This window comes from Carlito syrichta, unplaced genomic scaffold (assembly GCF_000164805.1).
Source record: "Carlito syrichta isolate Samal-C Ts95f unplaced genomic scaffold, Tarsius_syrichta-2.0.1 Scaffold115619, whole genome shotgun sequence".
NCBI lineage: Eukaryota > Metazoa > Chordata > Mammalia > Primates > Tarsiidae > Carlito > Carlito syrichta.
Window position 1 is genome coordinate 181,729 of NW_007059715.1, and position 14,740 is coordinate 196,468.

A 14,740-nucleotide genomic window follows, 5' to 3' on the forward strand; every position below is an offset into this window, starting at 1 on the left:
GAGCAGGAGGAGGATTACCGCTACGAGGTGCTCACGGCCGAGCAGATTCTGCAGCACATGGTGGAATGTATCCGGGAGGTCAACGAGGTCATCCAGGTGAGGGTGGCCGCCGCGCCAGCTGGACCGGGCCCCACGGGGGAGCGGATTCGGGCGGCCCGAGGGGCAGGCCTGGGCCTGGTGCGCAGCCCAGCTCGCAGCCTCTCGGCCCTGTCTTGTCCGCTGCCTCCGCTGGGGACGGAGGGTGTGGAAAGCAGGCGGTCGCCGGCTCGCCGGGTGTGGGGAGGTGCGCTGGGGGCGGTGCTTCCCCGGTCCTGTTATGGCCAAGGTCTCGGGCTTCCCAAGCCTTTTTCTTGCGGGCAATTCCTGCTGGTGCCCGGGCCTGGTGTCCTCCTCTGGCCGGAGAGGCGCCAGCAGGGGCGGGGCGGAGGAGGTGCGGTGGTGGGGAAGAGGAGTCAGAGGAATTGGGCCCCTGCAAGGGTTACTCCGGACTTCGTCCTCACTTGAGCACTTTTGGAAGGAATTAGGGTAGGCCTGAGATCAAGCTGCTTGGTGTATGGTTGCTCCAAGTGGGCACCAGTTAATGAAGAAATGGATCTCTCTGGCAGTCTTAAGTGTCTACTTAAAGGTGGGGGAGGGGAACTATTTCTCGGAAGAGGTGATGATGGTCCGCCTTTTCCGATGGTCTTTTTCTCGTCTTTGCTGCTTGTTTGGACCTATTTGCTACTTTTTCCTGTTGTAGCATATAACTTGCGTGAAGCATTTGGAATAGTTACTGCAGTTTGCATACCCACCCTTGCAGCTAAAATAACAACAGTAACACAACGCAGTGTTGTCTAATATTGGACAAAACTCTATTGTGAGTCAGAAAGCAGAGGCTTTTTGCTTCTGAACTCCCTTCTCTGATGATTTCTATTTTGTGGTCAGTAAGTTAGGCGGGGTTTAAGTTGATAACCACAACTCATTTAACCTCGTGCCTCAGATTTTGTATTTTTGAGCTTTAGGAAATAAAAAGTTTCCATTTGTTTGGGGAGAGGGGGAACCAAACAGTTGTCCTGAGGGATATGGTTGAAGAATAAAAGCGAAGTCTTGATTCAGTGCAACTTTTAGAAAACATGGAAGGAAACATATAAGTAGCCAGTTACTATTTTGCATTCTTGCACGTGAGTTATTTTTTCTTTAACTTAAATTAGTTGTCTAAATACTCACAAATTAGAAGTATGTTACTACTCGTTGACTTTACATTATTTACAGATTTTTACAGTATGTCTAATAAACAGAAATTTTTAAAAAATTGTTTTTAGGCTGGGTGCGGCTCAAGCCTGTAATCCCAGCACTTTGGGAGTCCGAGGCGAGAGGATTGCCTAAGTCCAGGGGTTCGAGAACAGGACAACTTGGCAAGACCTCATTTCTACAATAAATGAAAAAGCCGGGCGTGGTGGCGCACGCTTGTAGTTCCAGCTACTCGGAAGGCTGAGGCGGAAGAATCGCCGGAGCCCAGCAGGTCGAGGCTGCGGTGGCCGGGAGCGGCCACTGCCCTCCAGTCTGGGCGACAGAGTGAGACTCAGAACAAAAAAAAAAAAAAAAAAAAGATTTTATTTTATTTTAGGAATGTGTGGTACAAGTGAGGATTAACTACATAAGTAGACTGCATGCTGGTGAAGTTGGGGCTTCTAACTGGTCTTCACTTCCGTGGTAACGAACCGAATATCCTTTGTGTTGTCTCATGTCCCCCACCCTACTCCCTTCCTCCCCTAAGCAGTAGTTTTGAAAATTGAATCATCTATTTAGGCACTATTTGAAGACTGTTTTGCATAATTGTAAGAATCTCTGATAGCGAGTGCTACTACTAAATAATGAAAACTTCAAACTTTAATGTAGAGAACGTTGTCCCAGAAGTAAATTAAGGGTTGTAGAGATAAGTTTGAAAGCTCATTTTCTGATCCTAAAAATATGACAGTTGAGTTCTTGGGTCACAACATTGAGAAATTTTCCTTTTTTCTCCTTCTGTTCTGTGGGAACTTTATTAAGTATTTGCAGTGAAACTTGGAATTATTTTTCCATTTATCTATAACAATGTGGAACCAGTTGTCCTCAAACTTATTACTTAGCTTACTGGCATCTTAGTTAACTTTTAAAAAATCATGGATATTTAATATTTAACTTTTTGGCTTAATGGAGGTCTGCTTTCTTTTAGTTAAATCTCATCCAACCTTCTCAGCTCTTAGATATACCTTAATAACTGAGGCCAAAAACAAGTTCTTTATGTCACTTTTGGAAATGTAGCTAGTGAATGTGACATCATTCTTTTTTTTTTTTTTTGAGTTGGAGTCTCATTCTGTCGCCCAGACTCATCATTCTTTATGTATTAGTTTAGATGAGAGTCTAAATGCCAATTAAATGAACTAATAATATCTACAAAAAATTATTTTTTTAAAGATGTCCTGCTTTTATCATGTTTCTGTACCTGATTTTTGAAGAAACTATTTTTTTCTCATCTGCTTAATCACAAGAATGCTCTTAATAGAATTCTCAAATATATAAATTCTGTCTATATCTTTAAAAGTTCATATTTAGCAATAGCAGTAGAATCAAAGGGTATGTTGTTTCCCAGATTATCTTTTCACCAGATGGTACGTTTACTAGGTCTAACCTAGGATTTGGCTGTGTTGTAGGTTATTTATGCTAATAGATTTCAACTTAAAATTTAACACAGGTAATATATGCACATTGTAAGAAAAATAGGAGACTGCGGTGAGGGTATTGCCTGAGTTCACGGGTACCAGACCAAGCCTGGGCAACTTGGTGAGGCCTCATCTCTACAATAAATAAATTAGCTGGGCATGGTGCACAGGCCTATAGTTCCAGCTACTTGGAAGGCCGAGGCAGAAGGATCACCTGAGTACCTGAGTTCAACAGGTCAAAGCTGCGGTGACTGTCAGTGCCACACTTCAGCATGGGCGGCAGAATGAAACTCCAACTCAAAAAAAGAAAAAAAAAATCTGATTAGTCAAGAAAAAAAAAAAAAGACAAAATAAGCTTTCCACCCATAGATATACACCAAAATGTGAACTGTAGTTATCTTTTAGAGTCTGGAAATCTGTACGTTAATATCAGTGGAACCATAATCTACGATCTGTTTTGAGTGGAAAAACAGGTTACAAAAACAGAAGGATTTTCTGAACAGCTTTCTTCTGTCAATAAGTAACTGTTTTTCAAGAGCTTATGTGATTACAGATTTAAACTAATTTGTTTAACCAACCTATTACTGGCCTTCATTTTTTATTTTCTAGTTTCTGGATTTTGTAAATGTCACTGAAAATACCTTTGTGGTCAGTCTTTGAGTGTTTTCTTATTTTCTTGGGCTACATTGAATCTTTGAGTCAAAGAATTTGCTCATTTTCAAAGCACTTAGTACGTATTATTGCCACATTGCTTTCAGAAAGGTTATACTAATTTTCCCCACCAGTCATTGCTCGATTGGCATAACATGGTCATTTAAAGAATTTGCTTTAAAACAACAACAAACCCCATCCCAAAAAAAACTCATGCAGATGAACATTATCATATTTATTGGGCTTGGTTTTTTTTTTTTTTTTTTGAGTTGGAGTCTCACGCTGTCGCCCACACTGGCGTGCAGTGGCATGCTCCTGGCCACCGCAGCCTTGACCTGCTGGGCTCTGGCGATCCTTTTGCCTCCACCTTCCATGCCTGGCTAATTTTTTAAAAATTTATTGTAGAGATGAGGTCTCTCCAAGTTGCCCAGGCGGGTCTCGAACCCGCGGGCTCAGGCAATCCACTCACCTCAGTCTCCCAAGCGCGGGATTACAGGCTGAGCCACCGAGCCTGGCAGTATTTCTTTTGCAAATTGCTCTTTGCTTTTTCTTTTTTTCACCCCCTTTGGGATATTTATCTCTTATTGATTTATAAGACCTCTTTATATTATTATTTTGAGTCGGAATCTTGCTCTGTCACTCAGACTGGGGTGCAGTGGCATGATCATGGTTCACCACAGCCTTGATCTCTTGGGCTCAGGAAGTCCTTCTGCCTCAGCCTCTCGAGTAGCTGGGACTAAAGGCACATGCCACTACTCCCGGCTAATTTTTAAAGTTTTTTTTTGTAGAGATGAAGTCTTGCTATGTTACCTAGGTTGATATAGAACTCCTGGGCTCAAGTAGTCCTTCTGCCTTGGCCTCCCAAAGTACTGGGATTACAGGTGTGAGCCGTAGCACCTGACCCAAACCTCTTTAATAGAGTTTGGAAATATCGGTTGTCTAGGTTTTTAATGTTGGTTTAATAAGATAACAGGATTTGTCAAGTTAAAAAACCTTGGTTTTACCTTACTTCACATTAGAGAGCTTACTTTTAACTTTAAAATTTTTATGTAATTCTAACTCTTGGGGAGTTGAAGGCAAGAGGATTACCCGAACCCAGGGGTTCTAGCCCAGCCTGGGCAACTTGGAGAGACCTCGTCTCTACAGTAAATCAAAAAATTAGCTGGGGCGTGGTGGCACACACCTGTAGTTCCAACTACTTGGAAGGCTGAAGTGGAGGGAGCGCCTGAGCCCAGCAGGTCGAGGCTGCGGTGGCTGTGAGTGTGCCACTGCACTCCAGTCTGAGTGAGAGAGTCCCTGACTCAAAAACAAAAGATTTGTTTTTGTATTTCTTACTTTCTAGTGCTAATTTTCAGTATGAAATCAGATATGCCATTAGTGAATTTGAAGATACGTTAGCAGAAGAAAAGGTTTGAAATGTAAAAAGATCACCAAGTTAATCTTTCCTTGAGAATTTGATTACTTTTTCTGGGAAAGGAGTTAGTGTTATTTGTAGGTTATCTGCAGTTTGGCTCTGGTTGTCAATCAAATAAGTCAACACAGTTTTTCTTTTAGAGAACTCTTGGTTTTTTGACTGTAACTTCCTGGTTAGTTTGTTTAATTTGGTCTTTTATTTAAATTCTTTGTAAGCTGCCTAGGTTACCTTTTGAGCTTTGAAGAAAAAAATCAAGGATTTCCTTCACTAACAAGTGATTTTCTGTGACTCACTCCTGTAATTCCAGCACTTTGGGAGGATCACTTGAGGTCAGGAGTTTGAGACCAACCTGGGCAACATAGCAAGCCCAACTCTACATAAAAATTAGAAAATTAGACTTGACATAGTGCTTCAGGAGTGCCTGAAATCCTAGCACTTTGGGAGGCTGAGCTGGGGTAATTGCTTGAGCCCAGGAGTTTGAGACCAGCCTAGGCAATGTAGTGAGACCTTGTCTCTATTAAAAAAAAAAAAAAAAAAATTGGATTGCCTGAGCCTGTGGATTCGAGACCAGCCCAAGCAACTTGGCAAGACCTTGTCTTTACAATAATAATAATAATAAAAAGCTGGGCATGGTAGTGCGTGCCTGTAGTTCCAGCTACTTGGAAGACTTAGGCGGAAGGATCGCTGGAGCCCAGCAGATCGACGCTGGGGTGGCCGTGAGCGTACCACTGAACTCCAGCCTGGGCAATGGAGTGAGACTCCAACTAAAAAAAAAAAAATTACCCAGGTATGGTGACACATGTCTGTAGTTTTAGCTATTCTGGAGACTGAGGAGGGAGGATTGCTTGAGCTCAGTAATTTGAGGCTACAGTGAGCTATGGTTTTGTCACTGTATTTCATCCTATGAATGCCATACCCTGTCTCTATTTTTTTTTTTTTTTGAGTTAGAGTCTCACTCTGTCACCCAGACTGGAGTGCAGTGGCCGCTCCCGGCCACCGCAGCCTCGACCTGCTGGGTTCCGGTGATCCTTCCGCCTCAGCCTTCCGAGTAGCTGGAACTACAGGTGTGTGTTACCACACCCGGCTAATTTTTTATTTATTGTAGAGATAAGGTCTCACCAAGTTGCCAGGCGGGTCTCGAACCTGCGGGCTCAGGCAGTCCACTCACCTCAGCCTCCCAAAGGCATGGGATTATAGGCTGAGCCACCAAGCCCGGCTACCCTGTCTCTGTTTTTTAAAAAGGTAATGTAACTGTCTTAAACAGTTAATTTATTAAACTAACTGTAATTGGGCAATGTTTAAACTTAACCATTTTGTATTTCCACAACAGCACAACAAATATTGATTGTGTTTTCTGTATGCCAGGCACAATATTAAGTAGAGGATGTAGTTCTTGTGCATCACCACGTCTGGCTAATTTTTTATTTTGTCTTGCTATGTTGTCCAGGCTGATCTTGCACTCCTGGGCTTAAGTAGTCTTCCCACTTTGTCTTCCCCAAATGCTGAGATTACTGGCTTGAGCCCACCTGCTGGCCTTACATGCTTCATTTAACATCTTTTTTAAAAACCTCAGTGAATGATTGGTGGTGTTTATTTTTCCCGAGAAATTGGAATATCAAGGTTAATCTAAAAGTATTAACTGAATTGGGAGAGCAGGAAGAGGGTGCGTGTGTTGTTTTGAAGTTTGGTATGGTATGGTTTAGATTTCTTTTTCTTTTTTTTTTTGAGTTGGAATCTCACTCTGTCACCCAGACTGGAGTGCATTGGTTGCTCCCGGCCACTGCAGCCTCGACCTGCTGGGCTCTGGCGATCCTTCCACCTCAGCCTTCCAAGTAGCTGGAACTACAGGCGCACACTACCACGCCCGGCTAATTTTTGATTTATTGTAGAGATGAGGTCTCGCCAAGTTGCCCAGGTAGGTCTCGAACCCGCGGGCTCAGGCAATCCACTCACCTCAGCCTCCCAAAGTGCTGGGATTACAGGCTGAGGCACCGAGCCTGGCTTAGATTTATTTTTCTTAAACGTTTATCTTTTCCCATCTGATCTCCTTGAGCTTAAGTTACGTTAAGACTTTTTTTTTTTGGGTTGGAGTCTCACTCTGTTGGACTGGAGTGCAGTGGCATCCTTACAGCCACTGGAGCTTTGACCTGCTGGGCTCAGATAATCCTTCCACCTCAGCCTTCCAAGTAGCTGGAACTACAAGCGTGTGCCACCACACCTGGTTATTTATTTATTTATTTATTGTAGAGATGAGGTCTCACCAAGTTGCTCAGGCTGGTCTTGAACCCCTCAGCTCAGGCAATCCAAAATCCTCCGCCTCCCAAAGTGTTGGCATTACAGGCTTGAGCCACCTTGCCTGACTTTTTTTTTTTGAGTTGGAGTCTCTCACTCCTTTGCCCAGACTGGAGTGCAGTGGCCACTCCCGGCCACCGCAGCCTCAACCTGCTGGGCTCCGGTGATCCTTCCGCCTCAGCCCTCCAAGTAGCTGGAATTACAGGCGCGTACTACCACACCCTGCTGATTTTTTTGATTTATTGTAGAGATGAGGTCTTGCTGTCCAGGCAGGTCTCGAACCCACGGGCTCAGGCAATCCAGTCACCTCAGCCTCCCAAAGGCACGGGATTACAGGCTGAGCCACCGAGCCCGGCTTTTTTTTTTTTTTTTTTTTTTTTTAAGAGACAAGGTCTCACTGTGTCATCCAGGCTGTAGGTGCAGTGGTGTGATCACAGTTTACTATAACCTCAAGTTCCTGGGCTCAAGTGATCCTCCTGCCTTTGCCTCCCAAGTAGCTGGAATTACAGATACATTCCACCCACCTGGCTAATTTTATTTTTTGTAGAGTTGGGGTCTTGCTATGTTTCCCAGTCTGGACTCATGGCCTCAAAGAGCAATCTGGTTTTGTTTTGTTTTTTGAGTAGGAGTCTCGCTCTTGCTCAGGCTGGAGTGCAGTGGTACGCTCACAACCACTGCAACCTCAACCTGCTGTTTTCAGGCAATCCTTCTGCCTCAGCCTGCCCAGTGGCTGGAACTACAGGCTTGTGCCACCACGCCCAGCTAATTTATTTAATTTATTATAGAGATGAGGTCTTGCCATGTTGCTCAGGCCGGTCTCAAAACCGTGTGCTCAGGCAATCCTTTCGCCTCAGTCTCCCAAAGTATTGGGATTACATGTGTGAGACACAGTGCCTGTCCAGCAATCTGCTTTTACAAGCCTTCTAGGTGATGGTGCAAGCTAAAGTTGAGAACTAGTGATCTAGTTGAAATTTAACAGCAGTGTTTCTTCATGTGTTGTGACTTGTGATAAATTACCACAGAGGGGGGTTAATGAGGGAAGGTAAGTTATTGGTTAAACTAATAAAAGGAAAATTTCTACAACCCTGGGTAGCACTTACTAATCATAGGGTTGGAAGGGATTTGTCATCATTGTTGCTATCCTTCAGATAAGGTGGCCTTTACTGAGTTATTTCAAACTAGTGACATCTGCATTCTAGATCACAGCACTTGGTTTTTCTTCCACTCCTTTTTCTTTTTTCTTTTTTTTTCTTTACTCGGAGTCTCTGTCACCCAGTCTGGAGTGCAGTGGCAGCTCATGACCATTTGACCTTATGGGTTCGGGTAAGCCTTCCGTCTCAGCCTTCCAAGTATCTGGGACTACAGGTGTGCACCACTATGTGCTGCTAATTTTTTGATTTATTGTAAGGACAAGGTCTCACCATGTTGCCCAGACTGGTCTCAAACCCCTGGGCTCAGGCTGTCCTCTCACTTTGGTCTCCCAAATTGCAGGGATTACAGGCATGAGCCACTGTGCCTGGCCTTGGGTTTTTTTTTTTTTTCCAAATACAAAAGGTTGAGGCTTTTGTATTTATTAATACACTGGAAGGGCTATAAACTCTTGAATACTGTAAGTACATCTTTTGAAAGAAATATGAGAAGACTTATTCTCAAGGAGTTTATGATCTTTTTGAATTAAAATCCTCAAAGTTGTAAGGCAGTACGTTGTTGAATCAAGTGTTAAGTGACTAGTTGTAAGTATTCATGGAAGAGAGATCTTTGGGTGTTGTCTGAAAGATGGCTGGGATTTGGATGGATTCAAAAGATGGATGGGAAATCAGTCTAAGAAATTGAAGTGAGAATGAGGAAGGTGTTTGGGTAATGGTAAGGTCAGCTGAAGTACTATGAAGAAAGATAGGCAGGACTCATCAGCTTAGATCCCTTTGTTTTGGGTTTGACTTGTGGTAGCTATGTGCATTAGTTGTCTTTTGCCTTATGTTACCTCAAAACTTACTGGTTTAAAACAAGCATCTAATATCTCACAGTTTCTGTGAGTCACAATTCTGGGGTCTGCTGACCTGATGTCTCCAGCTCACAGTCGTCTTATAAGGCTGCAGCCTAGGTATCAGCTGGTTGCAGTTCTCAAGGCTTGACTGGGGAGTAATCTCTCTTCAAATTCACGTATGTGGCTGTGGGCAGCCCTCAGATTTTCACAGGCTAGTTGTTGGCAGAAGAGATCAGTTCCTTGCCACGTGGGCCTCTCCATAAGGTGGCTCACAACCAGTAGTTTGTTTCCTTCAGAGCGAGGAATCTAAGAAGACCCCCAAGATGGAAGCCACAGTCTCTTTATAACTTAATCCCAGAAGTAACATTTCATCACTTTGCCATATTCTATTTGTTTTAAGTGAATAACTAAGTTTAACTCATACTCAAGATGAGAGGGTTACACAAGGGAGTGGAGACATCATTGGGGGCCATTTTAGAAGTTGCCCCTCCCCTCGCATCTCGCCCAACACTCCTGTTCTCTGTCAAGAGGTGAATGAGAGCTATTGTATGATGCATGTCTATTCAGTCAATTTCTGTTTTTTGTTTTTTTGTTTTTTTTTTAATTGGAGTCTCACTCTGTCACCCAGGCTGGAGTACAGTGGCAGCCTCAATCTCCTGGACTTAGGTGATCCCCTGCCTTAGTCTTCTGAGTACCTGAGACTACAGGCACATGCCACCAAACCTGGCCAGATTTTGTTGTTGTTGTTTTTGTGGGGTTTTTTTTGTGTGTGTGTGTGTAGAGATGAGGTCTCCCTATTTTGCCTAGTCTGGTCTTGAACTCTTGGGTTCAAGCAGTTCTCCAGCCTCAATCTCCCAAAGTGCTGACATTACAGGTGTGAGCCACCATGCCTGGCCACCAGTGTTTGACTCTTGTTTTTTTATTAAATGGACATAAAATCTATTTTCATGTTTATTTTCACTCATCGTTCCTAGGATTGCCCCCTGTTGAAGCTTTGGAAGCCTGAAAAAAAACCTGTGTTCCTGAAGTTAATCAGTCCTACTTTCTTCAGTCATTGCTCTTTTCTTTTTTGAGTTGGAGTCTCACTCTGTCGCCCAGACTGGAGTTCAGTGGCCGGGAGTGGCCACTGCAGCCTTGACTGCTGGTCTCCAGCAGTCCTTCCGCCTCAGCCTTTCAAGTAGCCGGAATTGCAAGCGCGCGCTACCATGCCCGGCTGATTATTGCTGTTTCTGATTAACCACTACCTTATGATAGGCATAGTATCACAGGCCATAACTTTGCTAAGTCCTCTGCAGTGTGTACACACACACACACACACACACACACACACACACACACACACACACACACACACGACTCATTCTTAATACTATGTTACTATGTAACTTTATAAATAGCTTAATCCCAGTAAATGATGGGTTAAATAGAAGAATGATAATTTATTTCAGCTGACATTTGATGATTGCTACTTATTAGATGAGAAGAATGATCAGGCTTCTAACCTGGGGAGACTGGATCCTTTAGGGCCCATGGAGATATTAGTGGTAGTCCTTGCATTATTTTCATTTTTAAAAAAAGCCTAATGTGGTTTTTTTTAAGATGCTAGGCTTTTTTTTTTTGAGTTGGAGTCTTACTCTGTCACTCAGGCTAGAGTGCAGTGGCATGCTCATGGCTACTGCAGCCTTGCTCTGCTAGGTTCAGGTGATCCTTCCGCCTCAACTTTCCAAGTAATTGGAAGTGCAGGCATACACCACTATGCTTGGCTAAATTTTTTTGATTTATTGTAGAGATGAGGTCTCACTAAGTTGCCCAGGTTGGTCTTGAACCCCTGGGCTCAAGGTTCTTGCCTCTGCCTCCCAAAGTGTTGGAATTACAGACGTGAGCTACTGCGCCCAGCCCAGGCTACTTTTATAGAGTCAGTAGATTCCTACTGTCATATGTGATTTGAGTTTCTTCCTAAATTTTTGCTTATTTTCTAAATTTTAATTTACCTAGTGATAGGTGGTCATCTGGCTTGAGTTTTTATTTATTTATTACTTTTGAGTTGGAGTCTCACTCTGTCGCTCAGACTGGAGTGCAGTGGCACACTCCCGGTCACTGCAGCCTCGACCTGCTGAGCTCCAGCGATCCTTCTGCCTCAGCCCTCCAAGTAGCTGGAACTACAGGTGCACGCTACCATGCCTGGCTAAGTTTTTTATTTATTGTAGAGATGAGATCTCGCCATGTTGCCCAGGCTGGTCTCGAACCCACAGTCTCAGGCAATCCTCTTGCCTCCACTTCCCAAAGTGCTGGGATTACAGGCATGAGCCACCACGCCTGGCATACTAAGTTTTCTTTGTGTTTGTATATTGGAAACTTTACAATAGTAAAATGGTTTTTCTTTATGGTTAATTGATTCTGATTTTAACACATTCATTATCATAGTTTTGAGTGACTTAGCTGGGTAATTCTGGCTCAAGGTCTTTGAGGTCATAGTCATCCTGTCAGTTTGGGCTGCATTTGTCTGAAGGTTTGACTTGGGCTGAAGGAACTGCTTTCAAGATGACTTACTTCACTAGCTACTGTAGGAAACCTCAGTTCTTTCATCATGTGGTCCTCTTCATAGGGTTGTTTAAGCGTCCTCACAACAGGGCAGCTGGTTTCCCTCAGAGCAAGTAATAGAAGAGAGTAAGACAGATGCTGCAGTACTTTTTATAGCTTCTTCCTTGGAAGTTATGTTTGTGATTTCAACAATATCCTATTAGATACATGCTTGGGGAAAACTTTTTAAAGCTGTTTTCCCCTTTGCTCTCACACCACCACAACAATCATCAACACAGACTTTTGTGACCAAATGTTGTGGTTTTCAGGAAAAAAGGCAAATATTGACCTTTATGGATAAGTAGAGTCTGGTGTGGCAGCTCGTGCCTGTAATCCCAGGACTTTGGGAGTCTGAGGCGAGAGGATTGCCTGAGGCCAGGAGATGGAGACCAGCCTGGGCAACATGGCGAGACCTTGTCTCTATAAAAAAATAAATTAGCTGGGTGTGGTGGAAGGCACCTGTAATTCCAGCTATTCAGGAAGCAGAGGTGGAAGGCTCACCTGAGCCCAGGAAGTGGAGGATGCAGCCACTGCACTCCAGCCTAAGCGACAGAGTGAATGAGACTTTGACTCAAAAAATAAGTCCACTGCTTGACTGAGGTAATAGGATGCATATATATTATGTAAATTTTATTTATGATTTATATATGAAGTTACAGAATTAGACCAGTGGTCCACAAAGCCCAGCTTTCTTCTTCTGACAGAAGCACCAAGAGATACTGGAAGAATAGCATGGTGAAATTGTTGTGGAGTACTAGATAACGAATGCTTGGTTTTAAAGGGAGAATAGCTGACTTTGCTTATTTTGCTCAGTGAGAAAATAGTTCTTCAGTGAAATTCTCAGATGTGATTATTACTAATAGTTAACTTCAAATGTAAGAAAATGTGTTCACTTTTTATTTTTTAGCCTACTATTCATCAGTTTTATGAAAGGGAAAAACCTATGGATTGGGCCTTAGATTACTTGTCATTTAATATGGAAATAATTCAGGTTATGTTAGGTTTGTTATGGAGTTTTAAAGTGTGATAGTTGCATTTCATTGGCCCTAAAAATTTTGTCTGTTTTTGTAGTTATCTCAACCCATACTGCATTAATGTAGTTGTAGCTGGGTCCTTGATATATGTGATAATGTCTGAAGCTTGATTTAAAATGTTGCAGTCCACCTGCCTGTGCTCAAGTGATCCTTTTGCCTTAGCCTCTCAAGTTGCTGGAACTTTAGGCACCTGCCACCACACCTAGTTCCTATTATTTCCATCTTTGTTGCCATTTAGCTCCCGCATATAAGTGAGAACATGCAGTGTTTGGCTTTGTTTCTGAGACATTTCACTTCAGCTGGTATTTTCCTGCTCCATCTATGTTGCTGCAAAGGATATGATTTCATTCTTTTTGGCTTTGTAGCGTTTCATGATGTATATATACCACATTTTCTTTATCTAGTCAAGTGTTGGTGGGTACTTAGGATGACTCTGTGATTTTGCTATTGTGAATGCAAGTACAGGTATCTTTTTTAATATATTGATTTCCTTTGGGTAGATCCCTGGTAGTGGGATTGCTGGGTCAAATGGTAATTCAATTTTTAGTTCTTTGAGAAATCTCCATACTGTTTTCCATAGAGCTTGAAGTAGTTTACAATCCCACCAACAATGTCAGCCTATTCTTAAACCTCTACTGTAACTTCACAGCCATTTCCAGAAGTGAGCACATTTCATGGTTGAACAGCTTTGATTTAGAGTTTTTCCACATACTAATATTTGTCTCCCTGTAGGTTTTTACCTGTGTCCACCTGATTCTAATCTTTCCTCATGATAGCCTTTCTATAATGTTAAAGACTTAACATATTGGAGGGGAGTGCAGTGGCTCATGCCTGTAATCCCAGCACTTTGGGAGGCAGAGGCAAGAGGATTGCCTGAGCTCACGGGTCAAGATCAGCCTGGGCAACATGGCAAGACCTCATCTCTACAATAAGTTTAAAAAAAATTAGCCCAGCATGGTGGTACACGCCTGTAGCTCCAGCTACTTGGAAGGCTGAGGTGGAAGAATTGCCTGAGCCCAGCAGGTTGAGGCTGTGGTGGCTGTGAATGTACCACTGCACTCCAGCCTGGGTAACAGAGTGAGACTCTGACTCAAAACACATAGACACACACAAACACACACACAGCATATTGGAGACTACTGATACATTAACTTCATTCAGGCTAACCCCTTTTTTTGGGTACAGAATCCAGAATAAAGCCTCTGCTTTCCTTCTTTTGGATTGTTGATTAGAAAGATGATTCTGCATTGGGATTTTCGATTGAGCCCTGTTCACGCTTGCCCAGGCAAAGTTACATAAGGTAAAATTCTATAGCAGTACATGTGTACTCTGTTCAGTTAAATAAATGCCAGGTAATGCTAAGGCAGATCTGTTTCTTCATACCCTCCTTGCAGATACTGGCAGGTTTTGAGGTAACATGCAAATAAGTAACTCATCTTGATGTTACTGTATTATAGTTTTGAGATTTTGAGTTCTGTATATTTCCTCTGATTCAACATTTATAAAAATAAAAGCGTTTGCTAGACAACGTTAGCTGGTTAGCTCTGAATAAAATGTTTTCTACTACCATTTCAGAGGTTTCAGGTCATTTTAAGTGAAGAACTTTGACATTGCAATGCAAACTTTGTGAATAATACTTTTCTACGTTCTGTGTACCAAAACAAAATGTAAAAGTAAGTTGGATGCTAAGGCCGCTAGGACTGAACTCTCTCCTTTGTAACCTCAGATTTAAAATATTAGGAGGACCAGGTACTATGACTCATGCCTGTAATCCAAGTGCTTTGGGAGACCAAAATGGGAGGATTGCTTGCATTCAGGAGTTTGAGGCTAGCCTGGGCAACATAGTGAGTACTTTGTCTCTACAAAATATTTTAAAAATTAGCTAAATATGGTGGCACATGTCTGTAGTTCTGCACACTCTGGAGGCTAAGATGGGAGAATCTCTTAAGTTTGAAGTCACAGGGAGCATCACAGCACTCCTGCTTGGATGACAGTGTGTCTTTAAAACAAACAAATAAATAATTTTGACTGGCCTTAGTGTGCTAAGATCGACTGATAAACTTTTTTTTTTTTTTTTTTGAATCAGAGTGTCGCACTGTTGTCT

General features: G+C 42.7%; 1 protein-coding gene across 1 annotated transcript in view; it reads left to right on the forward strand.

The window, feature by feature from the left end:
- The window catches only part of ARIH1 (ariadne RBR E3 ubiquitin protein ligase 1), a 114,274-nt gene that overhangs the window by 503 nt on the left and 99,031 nt on the right, over nucleotides 1-14,740 (forward strand). The window contains exon 2 of the mRNA XM_021706058.1: nucleotides 7-96. Coding sequence (XP_021561733.1) covers nucleotides 7-96 — 90 coding nt within the window. The remainder of the gene's footprint in view (nucleotides 1-6; nucleotides 97-14,740) is intronic.